Source organism: Pan paniscus, chromosome 10 (assembly GCF_029289425.2).
Source record: "Pan paniscus chromosome 10, NHGRI_mPanPan1-v2.0_pri, whole genome shotgun sequence".
NCBI lineage: Eukaryota > Metazoa > Chordata > Mammalia > Primates > Hominidae > Pan > Pan paniscus.
In genome coordinates this window covers 88,273,583-88,298,485 of record NC_073259.2, presented here as the reverse complement: position 1 = coordinate 88,298,485, position 24,903 = coordinate 88,273,583, and the positions used below count along the sequence as shown (strand labels likewise).

General features: G+C 35.1%; 1 protein-coding gene across 1 annotated transcript in view; it reads right to left on the bottom strand.

The window, feature by feature from the left end:
* The window catches only part of OTOGL (otogelin like), a 231,764-nt gene that overhangs the window by 125,165 nt on the left and 81,696 nt on the right, over positions 1-24,903 (bottom strand). Inside the window, exons 8-15 of the mRNA XM_055095938.2 lie at positions 24,741-24,895; positions 17,567-17,688; positions 13,845-14,050; positions 7,950-8,077; positions 7,490-7,596; positions 2,292-2,398; positions 1,890-2,015; positions 516-624 (exon numbers count right to left, since the gene is read on the bottom strand). Of these exons, the coding sequence (XP_054951913.1) occupies positions 516-624; positions 1,890-2,015; positions 2,292-2,398; positions 7,490-7,596; positions 7,950-8,077; positions 13,845-14,050; positions 17,567-17,688; positions 24,741-24,895 (1,060 nt within the window). The remainder of the gene's footprint in view (positions 1-515; positions 625-1,889; positions 2,016-2,291; positions 2,399-7,489; positions 7,597-7,949; positions 8,078-13,844; positions 14,051-17,566; positions 17,689-24,740; positions 24,896-24,903) is intronic.

The window sequence follows — 24,903 nt, the reverse complement described above, 5'->3', positions numbered from 1 at the left end:
CTATTACATTTCAGTTATATACACAGACACCAAAGGGAAAAGTATCTGACAACATTTAGACCTCTGTTTCTTTTTAGGACTGTCCTGCAGGGATTTCATATTTGACAACAGTGTTAGTTGGCAAATTTAATATGGAATTCTAAATGTTTCTAATCATGGACCAAAAATTGGTGATCTGGAGAGGCATGTTTTATAGTATGTAACAGAGAAGCCCAGAAGCACCATCAAGTTCTAACAGTATGTGCAAATTAGTGATTACAAACGATAAGAAAATGCAACAGACTCATTATGTGGATATAAGATGTTATAGAATTACCAAGGTAAGTGATAAGAATTACATCATAAAAGGAAATACAGATGTCCCTTCCCCCAAGGAGTTTAAATAAAATGCAAGTTTTGTGTTGGAATTTGGGGAAGCAAATTAGTAATGAGTATATTCCTTTAAACATCTGTCATGGTAAAGTTGTCAACTAGCCAAGTACCCAGAAATAATTGGCTGCACACTGATCACATACCATTCAGTACATTCTTGTTCAATTTTTGAACCAACTGAATAAGCTAATCCATGAAAACCGCATGGGCAATTTTCCAAGGAGATGCAAGTCCCATTGTCCATTACGAGGCCTAATTGAGAAGAAATACACATCAAAATTTCAAAAGAAATAATAAAGATTGTATTTCTGGAATATAATAATTCAACCAACTTCTGTTGAACACCTACGCATGATGCTGGAAATACAAATTTCTTTACTTTCAGTGGGATTACTGACAACCTGACTCTCAGGCAGTAGCTACCTTAAAGGATCTATTTCAGTAGTTTTCAATTTTCTTATCCCATGACTTGCCATCAAAAACTCAAGGTTCACCATACAGAATAAAGGAAACAAAACAGTGTTTCCTTGCATTTGAGGGAGGAAGGGAGGGAAGGAGGGAGAAAGTACATTTTTAGTTTAGTTTCTGTTCATTCCAAGATGAGAAAGATTTACACTGTCACACAGAATCATAAAGAGCTAGGTACTGCTACTCAAATGTCCAAGACCATGCGACTGCGTTTGTTACTTCTCTCTGACAGGTAAAGGAGGTTGAGCCAGAATTTAAATCAGCCAAGTTACTAAGCACACTGTTTCATTCAGCTGACCTTTTTCATGGTAAGACTGTAGGAGAAAGCACTGACTTTATTTTGGTGCTTGGGCTTACATTCTGGTGCAAATGCCTTATCTTGTCATTGACAGGTCACAAACAGCTCAGACTAGCACTGGTCCGCCATACTTTGAGTAGCACTAACAGAACAATGAGCAGAGGCCAAACAGATCTGGTTCCAAGTAATCCTCACTCAGTTAATGAGGATATTGGGAAAATCACTTATCTCTGTGATTCTATTTTTTTAATCTGTAAAAATAAAAAGGGTTTGAGTAAATCCTCAGTGTTCTTTAGAAACAGCTATCAGTATAGCAGATTCATTCCTAATTTTAAATCCTACCTCTCTCACTTGCTAAGTTACTTCTAATTTCAAATATTAAAACTACATCAGTACTAGATTGTGCCAGAAAAATGTGAAGCCTTTCTCTCAAACTTCCTTTCCTTTTTTAAAAAGTGAAGATATATAAATTGTTAAATACCATTAAATATTGATCGAACAAAAGATTTCTCATGGGTAACTTCAGGACTATAGATTCCAAATTTCCTGGAAACTTTACAAAGTAATGAGCCTTTTATCAATGAAAAGTAGCCATTCCTCCTTGTCACTTCAAGGACCAACTTCTACAAGAATAGAAAATTGCAATAGGTCCAATGTACTAGGAAAGGACAGCAAAACGAAGATGTGATCCTTAGATCACTGGGTACTAGTTTCCATGAGTGCAGACATGGTTTCTTCATGAAGCACTTACCATCTGGGCAGTAACATCCATCAAGACAATGGAGATTGCTCCCAAGACATTGCTTCTCAAATGTGCAGGTTGGTGGACAACAACTGATACAGTCCCGATGGACAAAGCTATCATCACATTTATCAGCTAAAACAGACAAACAGGGGAGCTTAAGTCAACTTTATTAGCCTCTATTTCTTTTTAAAAATTATAATTTTATTTTTTACAAAAAATAATTTGCAAAAAATAACTTTTAATTGCAAAAAAATTGCATACTTGTTTCAAAAAGTATGCAAGTTCATGGATATCTCAATAACAAATCCTTGCAATTCATTAGTATTGAGTAGTACAGTAAGTTTTGAGTTCTAGGGTTAACCCAAAATTGGCAAAAGTACACAGGGCTTGGAAAATAAAAAAACATACTGCATGCTGGAAAGTCATCTCTCCAGTCTTGAATAGGGTAGCCAGCATGAGAGCAGGCTCTAGCATACTCAGTGGCTGCTCGGCAATAGGTTTCATCATCATCAGTTCTAGAAAGTGAAAAGACAGAGCCAGAATCACATAGGAAATATTGACAGAAACCATACCATTGAGGTCCTGATCCCTAGAAATGCTGAGTGCATGATGAATACTCCGATGTTAATTGATGTCAGCATATGTGTCACTCATAATATATCTTATTAAGTACAACAATGCAGAAAACACATGAGCATGGGTCCCCAGCTAATTAGGCCTAGATAAATAATCTTCATCAAAGCATTTTAATAATTTTATCACTTTTCTTTTGAGTCAAAGGAATACTATAATGAAAAAGATTTATATTTTAATTATAACATTTTCCCCATAATCCGTGTATTTTTTCACTCACACACAAAACATTCCAGGCCTTTTAGAATTTAATAAGTCCTGTTAAAACAGATAAAATTCTACCACCACAAAAACAATAAATATGAAAGCTGTTTCCAAAAGATCATACTCTTGATTATCCACATACTGGAATAAAACCAATACCAATAATCTATAGTAATCAAAAGTATTTTAATGGTTCCTCAGCAGTTCTTGCAATAAGAATCCAAAACGTAGTTATTCCATGATGTATATGTGCCACATTTTCTTTATCCAGTCTATCACTGATGGGCAATTGGGTTGTTTGAAAGATTGAATAAATGGCATTTAACTTAAGATTTAAAAGAGGATTTTGAATTCTTTCAAGTTTAAATTACTAAAGCTAATTATTTTTATAACATTGCCAAGACTAAATAATCTTTAATTATTTTCTTATAATCACTTCAGGAGCTTCCCCCCAAAATAATTTCCTATTAGAGCTCTGAAAATTCCCAAAGCAGATTAACACGGCACTTATCAAGTAAGCAGATTTACACCAAGGTAGAGGGCTTGTTTTTCAACCTAATCCAAACTCAAAATTGAATAGTTAAATATCTTAGGAGATAATGGTCTTAAGAATGCTGCATTTTGTGAGGCTTAACATTTTCAGTGTCACTATTGTAAAAGCCACCATCTCAAATTGCCCTTATCCTGTGCTACTGTAATGGGAGTCCTGCAGCTTATCTAGTCCAATCAACTGAACTTTAGAAGGAAAAAAGGACTGAGCATATAAACTCTAGAGGCTCAGAAAATATTCTAAACCTACAAATAAGAAAAGTCTTTTCAAAACAGTTTAGGCTAAAATTGCTAAATTCCTGGAAAGACATTACATTTATGATTTACCTTCTAATATGTGCATTCTTTCCTACATTAACGGTGGTTTTAAAAGTTAGCAAAGCAACTGAATATTGGTTTTCCAGCCCAATGCAACTATTACTATAATACTCACCATTTGTTGTTTATGTTATTCTAGGAACCATGACAGGCACATTAATATGTGACACCTCATGAAAACTCACAATAATTGGGCAAGAAAGAAATTGTTATCAAGAAAAAAATTATAATTTACTAAGGGGAAAATAAGTTTATTTTTTCCATTTTGAATGATAACTTTAATAGGAAAAATGGGTATTAAAGAATCTTGGTTTTCACATCAATAGGCTTTGGCATCGCAAAATTAAAATCATTTCCTTGCTGCTGGGTTTGGCATTCTTAGAAGCAGAAACAGGATGGCATAATTCAAGGATTGGTGGAGTATCACACAAGTTCCAAGTCAAATGTTATCTCTTCCATGGAGCCTGTGTAGGCACTCTCTGATAAAGTTAATAGTTCTGTCCTCCACATTTAAAGCACTTTGAATTTAGGGCGTTGTGTCATTGTTAGAGACCTGTTTCTCTGCCCTATTAGAATATGAGTTCCTAGGACAGAGATCATGTCTAAATTTTTTCTCTTTCTCCAAGGAGTGACAAAATACTCAGCTCAGAATAGATACTCAAAAGATGTGTGTTGAATTGAATTCAATACACTATCATAACCCAAGCAGGAAATTAATCTGTGTTCAACCAATTCACATTTTCATTCTCATAGTATGGGACCCTTGTGATGCAGTCCCCTAATACAGGAAATGAAGAGAATCACTCATTTCCTACAGAATGGAAGAAAGAATGTAAATAGGTCTAGCCCTGAATGAAATATTGAGGGGAGTGAAAGGCTGGCTCTGGCAGCTTCTCACTTCCATTTTATCAACGTCCACTTAATTATAATGTCCTTCCTTTGTTATTACATGCCTGCTTTGTCCCTAAACCCAGCCTCTCTACCACAAAGGTATCTCTTAAGGTGTCAGCTGATTTCAGCCAGCACAAGTTGCTTCTCTATCCTGCTATTTTTGTTTTCCCTGGAGAAAGCATCAAAGTTTCAAAAGTCAAAGTCTAAAAACTATCAACATTTCAAAAGACAAAAATGTTAATTTCTCAATGATGAAATTTCAGATGAAGTGGGTGTAGCAGAGACTGATTTTTGTCTCCAGTTCCCCCTTCTCCTTTTTAGTATCAGAACATCCAAGTTTTTGCCAGGTAGATGGCTGCCAGCCAAAGACAACATGTTTCAGCTTCTCTTGCACCTAGGTGTGGCCATGTATCCAAGTTGTGGCCAAAAGGTTAAAAGTGGAAGCATGCATGAAACTTCCAGATCAAAAGATGCCAGTCCTTTTGGTTTTTTTTCTCCCTTTTTAAGGGCTAAAATGTGGGCATGACAGTGGTGATGCAGTTTGGGCCATGAAATTGAAAATAATACCCTCAACAAAAGGAAAAATGTAGCAACGAGATCACTCAGTCACTGGAAAACTCATGGAGCAGAGCCACGATGCCAATCCAAGACCACTAACCGGCATGGATTTTTATGTAAGAGAAATATAAACATTCCATTTAATTTAAGTAACAGTCATTTTAGCTGTTGAAGCGGCTAAACAATATCCTGAACTAAAAAATGAAGAATGATTTTCCTGGACCTACAAAACAATATTTTATCTCAGACTACTTGACAAATGGGTGCTAAAGATATTAAAGATAAGGCAATTGAAAAGATGACTGGAGAATAGTCCAAGACTGAGACACTGTGGAATAAGAACAATTTTAATTCCATATATGTGACTAAATAAGGACTATGGCCTACCTACAGACATCCTTAAAAAAGAGAAAAAAAAACAACAACAAAGAGCTATAGCAAGTAGCTCTTAAATTAAAAATGAAACGAAATAGGGAGTAGAATTTTTAAAAATATATAGTAAGGTCACTAGCCAATATTTTAGGCAGAGTGGGGGTTCTTTCAAGGCTCCTGCATTAGTTCAGGAATCCTTGCAATTTAGAGACTATACATATAAATCTAGGTATAACTGCACTCTATTCAAAAGTAAGAGATGTCACAAATAAGCTTATTTTAGTATCTGGAAAATATTACATTTGTTATTTTTGTAATAATTTCAATTTAATTAGAGAGGAGTAGTTATAAACAACACAATTTCATACTACCTCAACCTTTCCTCTTTGTTCTCACCTTTGATAAACCTCTTAATGAGCTACTCAAGACGTCATTTAAGTGGTTTTACTAAACTAAAAACTAGTCTGGTTTTTTATTTTAAAAGTTTCTATGTATCACTTATACTTCTTGGGATTCATAAAATATACAGACATATTAAAATTTCTTTAGCTACTCTTGAAGGTTCAAGATGAGTAATCACATATACTTGGTGATGTTTTGAAAGAAAAATAATTTTAAAAAACTTTAATTATGAGTAATTTATGGTAGGTTCTACAATGAACTACCATTCATGAACATAGTATGATGAGTCTCATTAAATTTGTTGCTTATGCAACCACCTATCCTAGATGTTCACAACCTGAGATAGAATGCAGGAATCTGTGACCTTAGGTAGAAGAAAATTACATGTTTATTTTCATTAATTTCCAATGGAAACCTAGCATTTCCTTTAATTGTGCCTATAGGCAACACATCACAATATTCTTAGTGATATCTGTGACTTTGTCACCACATGTCTCATATGTCCTTTTTTCATATTTTTATATTTTCATTTTCCATTGTTGCAGACTCACAAAGCACTGTTTACACTAATCACTATGTCAAACTGCAGTAGTTATTAGATTTGAAATGCGTGTTAAAAGCATATATATCAGAAATTCATTTTTTAATTATTTTGATAACTACTTTATTAGAATTAGTTTTGTTTGGTATCTTATGTGTTTTATTTTGTGCATTCCAAACATTGTTTTTGAAAAGGGTCTATAAATTTCTCTAGACTCCCAAAAGGGATTCACGGCATAAAAATGCTTAAGAGCCACAGTATTTTGTTCATGCTAGTTAGGTAAAACATTTAGAACTACCATTCATATATAATCTAGCAATCCACTAAGGAGTATATATCCCCCAAAAAACAAAATCAACATATGGAAGAGATATTTGCACTCCTGTGTTTATTGCAGAAGTATTCACAATAGACAAAATATGGAATCAACCTGTGTCCATCAGTGGATGAATGGATAAAAAAAAATTGTGGTATATATACACAATGGAATATTATTCAGCCATAAAAAAGAATGAAATCCTGTAATTTGCAACAACATGGATGAAACTGGAGGTCACTATGTTAAGTGAAATAAGCCAAACAGAAAGACAAATATCACACATTCTCACTCATATGTGGGAACTAAAACAGTGAATCTCATGAAGATAGAGTGTAGATTGGTGGTTACCAGAGTCCAGGAAGGGTAGGAGAGAGGTGGGGGTGAAGAAAGATTACTTATGGGTACAATGTACATGTAGAAGAAATAAGACCTGGTGTTGGATAGAAAAGTAGGGGGGACTATAGCTAACATTAATCAATTGTATATTTCAGAATAGCAAGAAGATAATAATTTGAATGTTCCTAGCATAAAGAAAAGATAACTGTTTAAGGTGACGGGTACCCAATTCCCTTTATCTGATTACACGAATGTATTAAATTATCACATATACCCTGAAAATATGTACATCTACTATGTATCAATAAAATAAATTAGACGGTGACTGTTATATAGCAAACTTTTAATAGCTGTTTGCAGTTTACATTTTACATTTCCCATAATATTTTGTGAACAGCTGAAATGCTTACGTAACAGAAGTAGTTGTGGGTCTTCTTTTTGCATAAAGAAAATTTTATTACAACTACAAGTCATTTCACTTACTTGCAAAGATCATTAACACAGCTGGCAATATATAAGTATGGATCAATATACTCATGGCAGCTCAGAAAAGGAAACTGCAACAGTATCTGACACTTGAAGAAGATTGCCTGTGCAAAAAAAGATGGCAGTCACTAGACTATGTTTCACAGTATGTGTATAGTCTTCTATTATTTTTACAGATCTATTTGCAAGATTTTCAGTTCTCACAAGGAAAAAGATGGTAACTTATACATTTTAACTAACATTTTTCTGACTACATTATTTTCATGAGTACTGCATTTATGAAATTCACTATATTCACTATTTCTAAAATTAAAGTGATTTCCTATTGCAATTACATTTCCTGGATATAATATTTTTAATTATGTTGTGTTTACACTAAAAAATGCTTAGTTAATTATACAAATAAGATATATGTGTATTCTGTCTGACATGCCCACATTTCTCACATCAAATTTACCTCAAATGCTGGCATTCCACTGGAGCACGGATTTGGAAAATCTGAGGGTGTGAGTACACATTTGGTGTCATCTGGAGTTTGCACCGACCAACTATTTGCAAACATAGCGATGTCTTCTGTATAGTCCTCTATTTCACACAGGCACACACACACACACACACAAATAGGTGTAATCGTATCATTTTCCACAAACAGACATGGTTCTTCAACACAAACTTCCTGGTCAAAACATTAAACTCAGTAACATTATAATTACCAATGTGATATTAGATAATAACATTACTTTATCATAATAAAAACAAATTGAACAAAATGTGGGTACCAAATAAAAGTTAGTTCCATTGGAAAGAAAAAGCAAACTGCATTCAAACAACATGGGGAAGGATTGAAGGTGAGTGAGTACAACGTACACACCAGTGAAGCATTTATCGCCAATGTTCAATCAGTGCTGTTGAAAGGAGAAAAAATATGCGTAAAACGAAAAAATATAAACGTTTAGTGTAAAAATTATCAGGCAGCTCTCTCATTATATTTAATATTAGTAAGAACCTTATTAAAATTGCAGTTATATTTGGTGGACAGGGTCCACACAAAAAAAAACTTGTCAAATTCTTTGGGACATTTCAGAGGACAGTCACATAGGCAATGAAAGACTGGAAAACACATCAATAGAAGAGAAGACTAAGAAGTGTGTCTATTTCATCTAAATATGATGAACAGTGTTTTGAAACATGCTCAGGAAAGACATCCCTATTGAGAACCCTAAAGCTAATCCAGCATTAATCTCAGGCAAGATTCAGGAGTTAATGTGTGGGCAACAACAAACAGATATTTGGTAGTGAGTGCTCTGACTCAACAGAGTGCTCTCCGTTCTAAATCAAGTTTTTAAGTTGTCTCTCTACCTGATCTGAGAACAAGTTCAGGGAATGAGGCAAAAATTAATCCTTCCCCTCCTCCATTCAGACAAAGGCTGAATCTCAAAGCTCAAAGACTTGGCAAAATCAAACAAGATGACATCTCAAAGTTCCATGTAAGACAGACTTCAGATTTGAGGTTGGAGTTCTCCACCACCCAGATTTGCATGGTCAGAAGTCAACAACTGATGACAATCTATTGCACCACTAGAGTCAGAAATCTCCAGCCAAATGTTTGCCACTCTCTCTGAATATCTTCAAAGTAGAAAAATAATGTGTGCATTCCACTATCAAACACCGGGAAGATGAGAGACTTTATTATCTGTAAGAATGCTTTGCTCTCTTGGAGTAAAATCCTAAACTTTACCATAGCCTAGCAGACTTTGCATGAGCTGGGCCCTGTTCTCCCCTTACTCCCAACCCGCTCTGCCCCTCATATATCTTCTGCACCTTTTCTTGCTCAACCTACTCCAGTCATATTAACTTTGTGCTGTTCTTCAAACACTCAAACTCATTCCCACCTCAGAACACTTGCTCTTGTTCTTCCTCCTTCAAAATCACTCTTTCCTAAAATCTTCTCACTGTTGCCTCCCTTACTTCATGTAGGCCTGTTTAATGTATGCCTCAGAGAGCCCTTCTCTGACATGTGATCTAGACTAGCACCAATCACACACTTGCTCCATCACTCTTTACCTTCTTTCTCTACCTTTATTCTTTCATGGCTGCTATTGCTCACAAAAATTATATTTTGCTCTGTTTATTTTATTTTCCATTACAATACATACTATATGAAGGCAGAGAGCTTGTTTCAGCTGTTCTATTGCTGTATCCCTAGTGTAGTATCTGGTATATAGTAGGTACTCAAAATATATTTGCTAAATAAGTGAATGAATACATATAGGGGAATTTGTGAAATTTATTAAAGAGATTATTAGAATCCCAGGGCTTTCAGGCTGGGTGCGGTGACTCACGCCTGTAATCCCAGCACTCTGGGAGGCTGAGGTGGGTGGATCACAGGAGGCCAGGAGTACGAGACTGGCCTGGCCAACATGGTGAAACCCCATCTCTAATAAGAATACAAAAATTAGCCAGGCATGGTGGTGCACGCCTGTAATCCCAGCTACTCAGGAGGCTGAGGCACGAGACTGTTTGAACCCGGGAGGAGGAGGTTACAGTGAGCCAAGATCGCGCCACTGCACTCCAGCCTGGGCGACAGAGAAAGACCCTGTCTCAAAAAAAAAAAAAAAAAGAAAGAAAGAAAAAGAAAAAAAGAAAAACAAAAACAAAAACAAAAAGAATCCTAGGGCTTTCTAATTTGTCTGGCCTGCTGCTTTGTCTCTGATATCACTGAAATGTTGCACGCTGAGGAAAGTATGGGCCTGCTGTAATATACTTTTTTAAAATGGAAAAACTGATGTCCTTTTTAAGTACACTTATAGTTACATTTCCTTTCAAAACATTTTTTAGAGGTCTAAAGAAACAAAAACATTTTCTAAAAACCCACTTATTTCAATACTTACACACGAATTTTAATGTGACTAAACAACCTGGCCACTCCCTTAGAGTTCACTTTAATTGCAGCTTTTGAACCAAGTATTTAGCTATTTTATATTGTATCAAGAGTCCTAAAAGTTGTTTATCAGGAGATTTTTCAGTCCATATCTAATGGTGGTGTGGGAGCCTGCTAAACTAAAATTAAAATGCTTTGTATAAAATATGCTCTAAGTAGAGTAATTTATTGTCCATATTGGGACATTTTTGAGAGAGAAAGGCAGGCATTATTAATTATTATGCTGGGAAAAAAATGAAAGTAGACCAGGACTTCTATGTTGTCACATAGCTAGATGTAGACATGAATTATGGAAACAGAATTCTCAACTAGACAACAAATTATATTTCTTCCTATGTGTACAGAAATTCTGACAAGTCTAATTTCTTTGTGAAGTCATCCCTGAAGGATGAGTTGGAATGCAGAGAGAAATGCAATTTTAATCACCATTAAGAAACTATGCATTCACTGGCATTCAATCAAACTCACTCTCTCTAAAGATTTTTCTAATCAGCAAAATACAGGTTGAGTTTCAAGAAAATATCAGGCTTCTTAAAGCTAAAGGTAATACTGCTCATCTACAGATATTTTCTTGCATTATTATACTATGGGAGGAAATAGAAAGGCAGTTTCTTGTCAAAGTTGTTTTAAGTTAGGTTTTTTAAAAAAATTACTCTGCCTTATACTGTGAAGCAAATAACATTGTGAAGAAGCTGAAATATTTCCTTAGGTCTTTCCCATATACTTTCCGGAATCCTTCTTGCCTTCTGCCAGTTCAGCCATAATTCCGTTCAGTTGCCTTCTGCCAGTCTTCCTCTGGCAGACTGACACCCTTGTGCATGCTGCCCCAGTTGGCTCACTATGAACAACCATTTTATGTTCCAGGTTATCTGGAACATACAAGTCTGTCTGGCCCTTAACTCAAATCTAAGTCTTCCTGCCTCTAACAAGAGCAGATGTTATTTTCTATCCTGACCTCCATACCATGTTCCCTGGGCATCCCAGGAGAAGTTGCCCAAAGCAGTCTTTCTTTTTTTTTTTTTTTTTTTTTTTTGAGACAGAGTCTTGCTCTGTTGTCTAGGCCGGAGTGCAGTGGCATGATGGTCTCTGTTCACTGCAGTCTCCACCTCCCATGTTCAAGCAATTCTCCTGCCTCAGCAGCCTAAGTAGCTGGGATTATAGGTGTCTGCCACCACGCCTGGCTAATATTTGTATTGTTAGTAGAGACAGGGTTTCACCATGTTGGCTGGGCTGGTCTTGAACTCCTGACCTCAGGTGATCCACCTGCCTCGGCCTTCCAAAGTGCTGGGATTACAGAAGTGAGCCACCACACCTGGCCTGCCCCAAAGCAGTCTTTTCTAACTCTACCACAGAGAACTGGACTAAGGATTATTTTTTTTTCGTGAAGCTTTGATACAGAAGAAAAATAAATCAGCGATTACCATCTGACTCATTCTGCCTGCATCCAAAACCCTACTTCCTAATAATACAGTCTCAAGATGCCAAATTTGTGACCCCTCTCATTGCAAATGCCAGCTGGGTGCAAAACACCATTTCGAGATGATCCCAGTACTATACATTTGTATTGTGCTCAGAAACTTTTAAACACTTTCATTTACATTTTCTCATTCAATATTCACTGGCTGGGAAGCTCCCAGAGTCATTATCATTATCTCTATTTTACATATGAGGAAATTGACTTTTTGGAGCCCTGCTCTCTACTGTAGCTACTAGTAAACTAATCCTGACGATGCATTATCTATCTTGAGCAAAACATTTGCATTTTAATAAAGGCTTCTCAAAGCAATGTAGAGACATTTTCACATGTTTTTATTTCAGCCCCATTATAGGCTTATGGAGAAATACTTGGAGATGACTATAAATTAAATTAAATGTATTGAGTATTACTATGTGCCAGGTACTGTACTGTTTTACACGAATTATCTCATTTAATCCTTGCAACCCTTAAGAAGTATATGCTCTTATTATATCTTTAAACTTATAAAGTTTAATAAATGATAAAGCTGAATTTGAATCACACAGTCTGACTCCAGAGCCCACGCTCTAAGTAGTCCTTTCACCATCCTTTAAAACATAACATAGGGGCAAATCATCTCTATTAATTTTATAATATAAAACAGAAGTATTATATAGCACTTTACAGCTTCCATGGCAATTACTCAAACACTTATCTAAGCACAGGATTGGGAGCCTGTCAGGTCTGTAATCCAACCCTGACAGTATCAGTTACAAGCTGTGTTACATTGGACACATCACCTTGTGCTCTCATCATAAAATTCAGAAAATAATACTGGCTGAGCGCAAGGGTGCACCTGTAGTCCCAGCTACTTGAGAGGCTGAGACCAGAGGATGACTTGAGCCCAGGAGTTCAAGACCAGCCTGGGCAACATAGCAAGATCCCATCTTAATGAAAAGAAATAGCAAGACCTCATCTTGAACAGAAGAAAAGAAAAGAAAGGAGAGGAAAGGAGAGGAAAGAAAAGACTACTCACCTTACAGGATGTTGTGAGGACTGGGAATAACATAGCTATGTGCTCAAACTATTGTTATAAATATTATCAAAGTATATTATTATTATTACTGACTACTCTGTGAGTTCCAAATTAGTATAGCCCCATTTTACAGCTAAAGAAACTAAGCATAAAAGTGATTAAATGAGTTTCCTCAAATTACAGAACTTATAAAAGTTGAAAGGAGATTCAAACCCAAGTTCACTGGTACTAAGAACAGTATTCTCTTCTTATTACACTTCCTTGTATGGACCTAAGTCATGCTTATGGTTTGTGATTCTCTTATTCTATCGCCATTGCACACTAGTATCTGAATTGATACAGAACCTATTTCTTATAACTCACTTTTAGTTTCATAACTTAGATTTAATAGATGATCTGGTAGGTATATAAAACCTTTCCAAGTTACTATTCAACTTTCCTGCTCACAGTTGATTATTTTTGCAAAACAATTATGTGTCAATTATTCAGCTTATTCCTATCAAGAAGGGATACAAAAATAGTTTTTGACCTAACATAGACATATCTGACCCAAATGGGTTTGAACCACTAGAATATAAACTTGAAGATGTGAAAGGCTTTGTTCACTGATGTATTCCAGGTTCCTAAAGCAGTGGATACAGAGGTATCCCGACCTTCTGACCCAAAGCAAATGCTCTATTAAAATGTGTTATGTGAGTAAGTGCTTCATGCTAATTTAGCAAAGGTAAACTAGTTCATGGTTTTCAAGAATTACACCAAAATATTTTCCTATTCAACCTTTACTTAAAATCACTAAAGCAGGCAAGTGACAGCCACAAATTTTCCCCAAGCTATGACAAGTCTTCTGGGTACAAACAACTTGGTCAGGGGAAGAAGAAGGCTTTAGAAGGTACCCACACATTTATTCTGCTTCACTTACCTTGCAGAATTATGAAATCATCAGATTGAATGTCATTGTAGTTTCCACATAGGCCACATGATTTCCCCTTATGGTCCTCAGACAGCTTGAGGTAGATCCCAGATATCCCGTCCCAAGCCAATGAAAAGCCAAAGGTTGTTTTCACAAGAATGTAGTCAGCTAGTTTCTCAATGAAAATCTGTCCAATTGTCTGAGGCAATGTTAAACTTGAAAAACAGAACAAAAGCTATCTAAGAATGATGATAAAGTCTCAATTACAGATGACATATTTTTAAGTGACTGAGATACAATTAAAAGAAAATGATTACTTGAAATTATTGAATAAGCTGTGCAGCAAGAGCTCCAAAGCAACCATCCTCTGGAAAATCTCAACATTTTTGAAAACTTCAGTATTGAAATAAAGATACAACAAAAATGATGCTGCTTTCTTATATTGATTTAGATTTTGTACTTACAATTAGATGCTTCTTTGAACCAACCAAAAACACACAGCTGCTAAATACTGGTGATTTGTTAAACCTGGAAAATAACCTTGCCTATTTAGTATACTTAGAGCTTGAACATGTTTATTATTTTTTATCTAGAGAGTTAAAGTGATCTAAAAACGCTGCTCAACAATTTTGAATCAAAGACAAACAATCATCAAAATATATAAACATGATGCTTGAGTTTTCTGATTTTGTTTAATTTTATTTTAAACATAGCTATAAGGAAATACGAGTTTCTATCTTTAAAACGACACCTTGACATAAGTCATTGTTTTCTAAAAAAATCAAAGGATGACGTATTATAACTTACATATTTAATGCCACAAAGTACAATATTAGGGATATAATGTACTTTGTCATACAGTATTGCATAGAGGTGATACTCAAAATTTTTTAATTGGATACCTTTTGGGCTATTTAAACAAGGGTCACATAAAATATTTAAGCTCCTGATACAAAGTCTAATTTTTCCATTTTTCACAAGCATATGCACATATAAAGGAAGTAGGTGACATAAGGTAACTGAAGAGAACTAAACAATTGAATATTTTAAAAGCACCTAGAATACTTTTGAAAGAACACAATTATCCTTTCATCCATCAGTACTGCCAAAAAGAGTAAGTACTAATAATTACAGAAATTGGAAAAAACTCATTTCTATTAAGATAGTCATGTCAGCTGGGCTCGGTGGCTCACGCCTGTAATTCCAGTGCTTTGGGAGGCCAAGGTGGGTGGATCACAAGGTCAGGAGTTCGAGACCAGACTGGCCAACACAGTGAAACCCCGTCTCTACTTAAAAAAAAAAAAAAAAATTAGTTGGGCATGGTGCGCGTGCCTGTAGTGCCAGCTACTTGGGAGGCTGAGGCAGGAGAATCGCTTGAACCTGGGAGGCAGAGGTTGTGGTGAGCTGAAATCACATCGCTGCACTCCAGACTGGGCAACAGAGTGAGACTCTGTTTCAAAATAATAAAAATAAAAATATTTTTTAAAAAGGTAGCCATGTCAAATAAAAATTATATACCATAATGTGAATAATATGGGTAGTTAATAGGTATATTCATACATTTCTCTCAAAAATTGCAAATTAGTGAGTTCCTTTCCAGGAAGAGCATGGCTTAACGGACCAAAAACTACAAAACTGAGCATACTAATTAACAAAGGGATAATCCCCAAAGAAACAATTCAAAATATCTGTAGCCATTTGCACAAAAAATTTTTTACAGATACTTATTTACAGAAAATTATTTACAAAACTAGAAAAATAGCTAAATGTTTAAATTGGAGAATACATAAAAAAGACTCTAGCTAACTACTGCCATAATGCATTCTTATTAAAAATTATAAATATGAGGAATTCATAGTAAAAGTCAATATGAAATAACATTAAAGAAATACCACTTGTTTTAAGTTTCCAAGTTTATAAAAACTATACTTAAATGAAGTGAATCATGTTTATAAATATATTTCAGAGTAATGGAAAGCTAATCTTATGGAAGTATAGTTGTACTATTATGCATATTTTTTGCTTGGTCATTTGACACTTGGTCATTTGGTCTCTTTAACAGTAAATTTAATTAAATACTCCGTTTTTGAAAATAAAGGTGGAAAACTGTGATTATCCTGAAGTTTATAACACAGAAGGATGCCAGTGGAGATGGGAGATAATAGTTTAAACTAGACAATATTCAATAGGTCAAAGAAAAGCATGCAACCTAGGCAGGAAACATTAAAATGTAAACCTAAATGAATGCAGAACTGAATGCTGAAAAGTATTCAGGGATTCATTTGTACTGAAACCCCTTATTTCACAGGTGAAAGAACTGAAATCCAGAGAAGTAAAGCTTCATGCACAGAGCCACATGTTTGATTTTATTATGGCAAATATTTCTGTAGCATTTGCTATGAGTTAGGCCCCAAGCCAGGAACAGCATTTGTGTAAGCAATATTGCTGAATAAGAAGAAGACCACCCTTTTTGTATCACACAATCTGAAATCCTCATAGAAATGCTTTCTCTGAGTTAAAATTAAATATTATGTTTCTGCTTTAATAAAGAAATAATATTCTTGAAAATCAATCTGAATGGCAAGTCTGTTTTACAAAACATGATAATTTTTTAAATGCCCATTGTATTACCCAAAATTCCATATAGAGAATCCTAAATGACTATCTAAATTCAGCTCTAGGAAATACACGTGTAACTGCATTATCTTCTTACTCAAATGCCTAAACTTTCTTTTATGGGAAAATGAGAAGTACAGAACCCAACTGACCAAGAAAATAAGCCTCAGACAAGGGGAGAAGCTGCTCTGGGTTGTCTGGCTGTTTCAAGGCTCCCCTGGTGCTCTGTCCACTGCCCTTTCTGCTACCACCTGCTGCCTTTTGAGGAATCTAAGCCCAGAAAAAGCAACACGGGTTGATAAAGCCATTGCACTGGAAAGAATTCCTATGGTTCAAACACTTGTTAGTGAATTCTGAATGAATAGAATTGTTCCAGCCCACAATTTACTTGTTCTGGCATAATCCAGCCAGGAAATAATAAAAACTGAGTCTCTCTATAATTATTTAGATTGGAAGGTAGATTATTCCACAGTATTTCTAGGTTAAAACATAAAAAAAAAAACCTTCCACCAAATACGAAAACATCCCCTGCCCCAAAATTCTCATGTCATATTTTTGGCAGATAGGAAACTAGAAGTTGACTTCTCTCTGATCTATTCAAGGCCAGGCAGTTGTTGGCTCTCAGTCTGTCAGAACTTCCATGGAAAATCTCAAGTGACACCCAAAACCCATTCACACAAACTTGGAAAGAACTTCCAGAATCCTTTCCAAATAAAAGAAAATAGATGTTTAAGTTTCTGCTTCAAAGAAAGAAGAAAATATTTAAGAAAGAGGGCAAAAAGAATCAAGAGTTGAACTCTTAAGATACTCTTAAGGTATCTCTTGAATCTCTCAGAAAAAAAAAAGAGAGAGAGAGACTCTCATCTCCACCCATGTAAACATACTATGTTTATATTCTGCACACAAGCATTAGGAAGGGTAAACTTACTGTACTCTTGACCACCTGGTTGGCCTCAGAACCTACTGAAGTTTTGATGTCTGTATGTTACAGCTTTAAGAGTATTGTTGAAGAAATCCTCTCTTCCTACTCTCCACAGTTCACTTCCAGCATGTGATGTTTGGAAATTCTATTAATTTGTGGTGTTACTGACATTTCACTGTTTCCCATATCCTACCTGATTCCATTCTTTTTTATTTCATGACCATAAATTCGAATTTCCTCTTGGTTTGAAAAGAACAAGCTGATTGACCGATAACAAGAATACACCGAACCAAGGCATTTAGGGCTGTTATGAACCTTAAAGGGAGAAAAACAAAAAGAAAGCATAGGAACAAACAACAAATCTGAGTTATTAAAACCACAATGTATGTTTACAATCATATAGTTTCATTAGTCCCATGACACTTTACAACGTTATAACTACATTTGGGATTTCTGAGAGAAAAGAAATATTTACCTCAGAAATTGGGCAACAAAATTAACTTCCTAAAATACAAGTTAATCAGCATATTTTTGAATGATTTGAATCTTCGCATGTTGGATGTTAATATTCTCAAGGTACATGGTATGCTTTGGGAGAAATTAGTTCTAATAGTAAAACTCTGGAGTGCCACAAAGGAGCACATTTGTCATCCGTATTTTTTACCTATTAGAGAATCATAAAACAGAGCTTTGAATGGAGCACTACACAAAGCAATATTTAAAGGTTGAAAAGTGACCATGAACTCACTAAAAATAAAATTGATTTTATTTTTATTTATTGCCAGACACATTAGGGAAGAGAGAGATTATTTTTCAAAAAATTAATAGGAAAATTAGTTTTAAAAAAAAGAATGCAAGGAAGAAAAGAAGAAAGGAAGAAAAGAGAAGAGGAAGCTTAGATTATTTTACCCTATACCAAAATTAATTTGAAAAGGTCCAAAAAGTAAAGTATAAATGTCTAAACCATGACATAACTGAAAGAAAACAGAGATTACAACTATAGAGGTGGAAAAGAACTTTCTAAGCCTAAAAGTGACTTTTAAAATTATCAATAATATAGGGGTTTTTTGTTTGGTTTGGTTTTGTTTTGGGGTTTTTTTTGTTTGTTTTTGTTTGTTTGTTTGTTTGTTTTTTGAGATAGAGCCTCTCTCTGTCACCCATGCTGGAGTGCAGTGGTGTGATTGCAGCTCCCTGAAACCTCTGCCTCCTAGGTTCAAGTGATTCTCGTGCCTCAGCCTCCCAAGTAGCTGGGGCTATAGGTGTGTACCACCAAACCGGCTAATTTTTGTATTTTTTTGGTAGAGATGGGGTTTCACTATGTTAGCCAGGCTGGTCTCAAACTCCTGACCTCAAGTGATCCAACCACCTCAGCCTCCCAAAGTGCTGGGATTACAGGTGTGAGTCACTACGCCCAGCCTCAATAATATAGTTTTAATATTGTAGTAATTTAATGTATATTAGTTTTATGCTTAATCAGCAAATTGTATTGATCATTTATTATGTACCAGGCACTGTTCTAGGTACTGGGGATAGAGCAGTCAACAGAGCGGACAAAACTATCTGCCCTCATGAAACTTGTATTCTATTAGAGGAAAACAGCTAATAGAAAATATAGCTATGTGAAGCTAAAATATATACTATGTTAAATGATATTAAGGAGAAATATTAAGCAGGGAAAGGGGATAGGGTATGTGTCAAGGTCTGGGGGCAATTTCAGAGTGAGTGGTCAAAGAAGGCCTTGCTGAAAAGATGAAATTCTAGTAAAGATGGAGCGTGAGAGAGAGAAAGCCATATGGGATATCTGGAATACCATTCTAGGCAAAGGAAATAGCAAGTATAAAAGTCTGAGGGAAGAGTAGGCCTAAAATGTTCTCAGGATCCATAAATCCAAGCGTCTGATGCCAGACTAGATGTTGGAGGATTCTTCTTTTGGGAAACAAAATGGAAAAAAAGACATATAGATCCTAATATTTGGGGGCTTATCTAATGAAACAAGCAGATCCTTGCTCACTCTCACAGTAGTCCAACAAGCTCCCATGCGTATATCCAGAGTTTCCAATTCGCTTTTAGAGCCTTATTCTCAAATGTGAACAAATATTCATGAATCATTAGTCATTTGATGAAAGTCTGCGACATGAAAGACATCAAATAAACAAAAGAAAGGGAATCAAAGAAATAAAAAACAATTTAGAAAAACCCAAAAACTTTAAAAATACATAGTTGATATCTTCTGAGAGAAAAATTATATATGCCATCCTTGACCTGAGAATAAAATGTTGCTGAAAACGAAATTCAAAGAATAAAAACAAATAATTGAATACTGACAATATAAAAGGAGAAATGTATAACTGAAGTAGAAAGGTGAGAAGATAAACATCTCAGAATTGGACAGAAATATCCCGAAATGTAGAACAAAAAAGGAAAAAGGGGGAAAATAGGCAAGAATCAATGAGAAAATTAAGGGATCACTCCACCCCAGAGCTCCAATATATTAGCTCCAATATAAAAGCCCATCAAGTGCCCAGCACAAAAAAATGGGAAAGGAAATTCACATAATTACAAAATCTCAGAACTCTGGGAATTAAAAGATCTAAAAATTTCTGGAGGTTGAGTAAGGTTATATGTAAAATGATCAGAAATCAGAGTGAATTGAAATTTAAAATTCTGAAAGTGATTTTTAAATTAAAATCAAGGCTTCAAAAATTCTCTTCCCATGCACACTTTCCAGGAAAGTATCTTCCCTTTCCAGGAACCAACTTAGTCAATTAAAATAAGTAAGTAAACAAAGAGGAAATGGGTTCTTGCTTAATCACCACTACAAACACTGGCCAACATTCAGAGCATCCAATAAGCTTTTCAGAACCTATCTCTCTAGTATGAACAAAGTTAAAGGACCACTAGACATTGGTGGGAACCAAGAAAGAGGAAAACTGGTGAGAGAGAAGAATAAAATTCTCCAGTAGGATAATGAAAAGAAATCCCAAGTGATAGGTGTACAGTAGACTTCAAAAGCAACTAGTCTGGATTGAAAGATGGGAAGGAAAACTGAGGAAGGATTGTCTCATGAGGGAAAAGAGAAGCTGATAACTTGCTTAATGCATCTGACCATATTGAAGAGTTTTATAGAGGTAGAGAGTTAGGAAAAATATTAGTGACTGGAGTAAAGAGAATGCAGCAAAGAAAAAATGGGATAACTGTTTACTCTAGAAAAATATACAAGTAGAGACATAAAATCATCATAACCTATTGGGATCAGCTCTAAACAATATTTACATAGTGACAATAATATAAAAAATATAAATTATTTAACCAAAAATGGTGACATAACTCTATTAGGAGGAGTGAAGGGAAGTGTGTGTGTGTGTGTGTGTGTGTGTGTGTGTGTGTGTGTGTGTGTGTTAGGAGCAGGAAGGGTGGCATAACTAAGATAATTTCTCATTTTCCGTAATAGGAAGTGAAGGAATAAGGCCTAACTTTGAAACATAAAGAGATAATGGCATATTTTGATGTGTAAGATAAAAACCAGAAGAAACAGCTAAATTAGTTGAAGTAATTGTCTCTTGTGAGCCAGGCTTCTGCTAGGGTGGAGGATGAAGGAAGGCAGAGGCTATTTTTTGCCATATATTCTGGGATGAAATCTTTCACCATACACATATATTATTTTCATAAAAATAAAATAGAATTTAAAGACGGAAAAAATAGTCGGGGGTATAGATAAGGATATCTGTATGATAATGTTTATCAACATATCCTTTGAAATTCTATTTTTAAAAAATCTAAATTTCCAATATAGGACATCATTAACTTATTTGAGTATTACAGAAGTTGGAAAAAATACAGCTAACTGTATTTGGATGTATCAAGAATATTTGACATTGAAGGAAGTTGAAGACATAATATTAATTGAAAGTGTAGGACAGAAAACTATAATTTAAATTTTATAAGTATGTATAAAATTCAGAGGAAAATGTTGAGAAGGAAATAGGTGAAGCTGTTAACCAATGGTAACTCTTAAGTGATAATTTTAACATTTTTCAGACTTCTCTGAATTTTCCAAATTTTCTACAAAATAAATGAACTGCTTTTATAATCAAGGGGAAAGTGACATTTCAAGTACATTGATGTATTTATTTGAAAGCAAATTTTACTACTCAAAACAAGGCCAAGTAGAAACAATATCTACTAACTCCAGAGGCATAGTTCAGCATTGTGTGTTACTAACAAAGGACAGGTTATCTCGTTGACACCTCAGTCCTCAAAAGAGTGGGACACTGAACAAGAACACTTTAAAGAGAAGGTCAAAGGGTATTCAAGTGAAAAAACAAGTGAGGGGTGGGGGAGTAGTAGACAATGAGAGAACTGAGAACAGGAGACCTGCAAGCACAGAAGATGCATTTCACCAACTGCCCTATCTAAAGAGACCTCTAAATTTTTATTCTTATGCCCCATAAGTGAACTTTCAATATATCTCATTTCTTTTTTTTTACTTTAAATACATTTGTTATTTTGTTTAGTTTTTTATTTTTGATTTTTGTGGTTACATAGTAGGTGTATATACATATATATATGGGGTACAGGAGATGTTTTGATATAGGCATGCAATGTTACATAATCACATCATGGAGAAAGACATATGCATCCCCTCAAACATTTATCCTTTGTGTTACAAACAATCCAATTACACTTTTTAAGTTATTTAAAAATGTACAATTAAGATATTATTGACTATAGTCACCCAGTTGTGCTTCTTCTCTGGGTCACGAAGATTTGTAGGCTTAAAAAGTTTCAGGGTCTAAAAGTTTCAGGATGCAAAATTAATCTACACAAATCAGTAGCCCTACTATACCCCAACAGTGGCCAAGCTGAGAATCAAATCAAGAACTCAACCCCTTTTACAATAGCTGCAAAAACCATTAAAATACTTAAGAATATATTTAATCAAGGAGGTGAAAGACCTCTACAAGGAAAACTACAAAACACTGCTGAAAGAAATCATAGACAACACAAACAAATAGAAACACATCCCATGCTCATTGATGGGTAGAATCAATATTGTGAAAATGACCACACTGCCAAAAGCAATCTACAAATTCAATGCAATTCCCATGAAAATGCCACCATCATTCTTCACAGAACTAGAAAAAACAATCATAAAATTCATATGGAACCAAAAAAGCCCACATAGCCAAAGCAAGACTAAGCAAAAAGAACAAAGCTTGAGGCATTACATTACCCGACTTCAAACTATAGTATAAGGCCATAGTCACCAAAACAGCATGGTACTGGTATTAAAACAGTCATATAGAACAACAGAGAACCCAGAAATAAAGCCAGATGCTTACAGCCAACTAATTTTTGACAAAGTAAACAAAAACATAAAGTGGGGAAAAGACATCCTATTCAACAAATGGCGCTGGGATAATTGGCTAGCCACATGTAGAAGAATGAAACTGGATCCTCATCTCTCACCTTACACAAAAATCAACTCAAGATGGATAAAATACTTAAATCTAGACGTGAAACCATACAGATTCTAGAATATAACATTGGAAAAGCTTTCTAGACATTGGCTTAGGCAAAGCATTCATGACCAAGAACCCAAAAGCAAATACAACAGAAACAAATATAAACAGACAAGACTTAATTAAACTAAAAAGCTTTTATGCAGCAAAAGAAATAATCAACAGAGTAAACAGACAAGTCACAGAGTGGAAGAAAATCTTTGCAATCTATACATCCAACAATGGACTAATATACAGAATCTACAAGGAACTCAAATAAATTAGCAAGAAAAAAACAAACAATTCCATCAAAAAGTGAGCTAAGGACATGAATAGACAATTCTCAAAAGAAGGTATACAAATGGCCAACAAACATGAAAAAATGATCAACATCACTAATTATCAGAGAAAAACAAATCAAAACCACAATGCAATACCACTTTATTCCTGCAAGAATTACCATAATTTAAAAATCAAAAAATAATAGATGTTGGTATGGATGTGGTGAAAAGGGAACACTTTCACACTGTTGTTGGTAATTTAAACTAGTACAACTACTATGAAAAAGAGTATAGAGATTCCTGAAAGAACTAAAAGTAGATCTACCATTTGATCCAGCAATCCTACTCCTGGGTATCTCCCCAGAAGAAAAGAAGTCATTATACAAAAAAAGATACCTGCATACACATGTTTATAGCAGTACAATTCACAATTGCAAAAATATGGAACCAGCCCAAATGCCCATCAATCAATGAGTGGATAAAGAAAATATGATATATATACATATATGCCATATATATATACATATGCCATATATATATACATATATATACATACACACACACACACCATGGAATACTACTCACCCATAAAAAGGAACAAAATAATGGCATTTGCAGCAACCTGGGTGGAATTGGAAAGCATTAGCCTAAGTGAAGTAACTTGGGAATAGAAAACCAAACATCATATGTTCTCACTCATAAGTGGGAACTAAGCTATGAGAATGCAAAGGGATAAGAATTATACAATGGACTTTGGGGACCAAGGGGAAAGGCTGGGGGGTGATGAGGGGTAAAAGACTACACATTGGGTACAATGTACACTGCTCAGGGGATAGTGCACTAAAATCTCAGAAATCGCCACTAACGAACTTATTCATGTAACCAAACACCATCTCTTCCCCCAAAAACCTATGAAAAAAAAGAAGTTTCAGGGCCTACTTTTAATATTTGCATCACCTTAGAAAGGAGGAGAATGTAGGCAGCCCCAACGTAAGTAAAAAGGGAAAGCATAACAGAGATTCAAATATGTTTTGGCTATGGAGAGTTGTAGCTTTTAAATCCAACAACATAGCAGTTTCCTGGTAGTGATTGAAATACCTAGAAATTCAGAAGATAGTAGGCAAAGAAAGAGGTCCCTGACATCCTTATTCAACTACAGCCACTCTGAAGCTTATATTTTCGAGAGGTCTCCTAAGAATTCATTTGAATCAAGAATTCTGCAACTAAGAATTAATTCTCTGAGTTCAGTCATATAGTATCAAACTACCTAGCAATTAGCTGTCAGTCTTCACATCCGATAGCCTGTGCTTATGTAACTCATATACTCCATTTTATAAATGTTAGCCTCTGGTTCATACTGAGGGTATCATTTCAAAAAACTAAACCAGCTGGACATATCTCACTGGAAGTATCAGGAAGGAAGGAAGTGTGAGTAATATGGTTCGTAACTGAACCCAGACCCTCTTCAAAATAAGTATTCATTCTATTATTAGTATATATTTTGCATCATTTGCCCAGTACTTTAAAAATACATACTTTTCCGGAGATAATATTTTTAAGTTAATCATGTCCTACAATCACCTACCCATACAGTGTACCGAGGCTCCAAATCACCACAGTCCTTTGCAAAAATATAAGAACAGTTTCCTGGGAAGTAATAGTAGATGCCATCGAATGTTTCAAAATGATACTGTCCCCAGGTTTTACAAATCCCATCTCTGCCGTTGCCCATGTTTGGGACTGAAAAG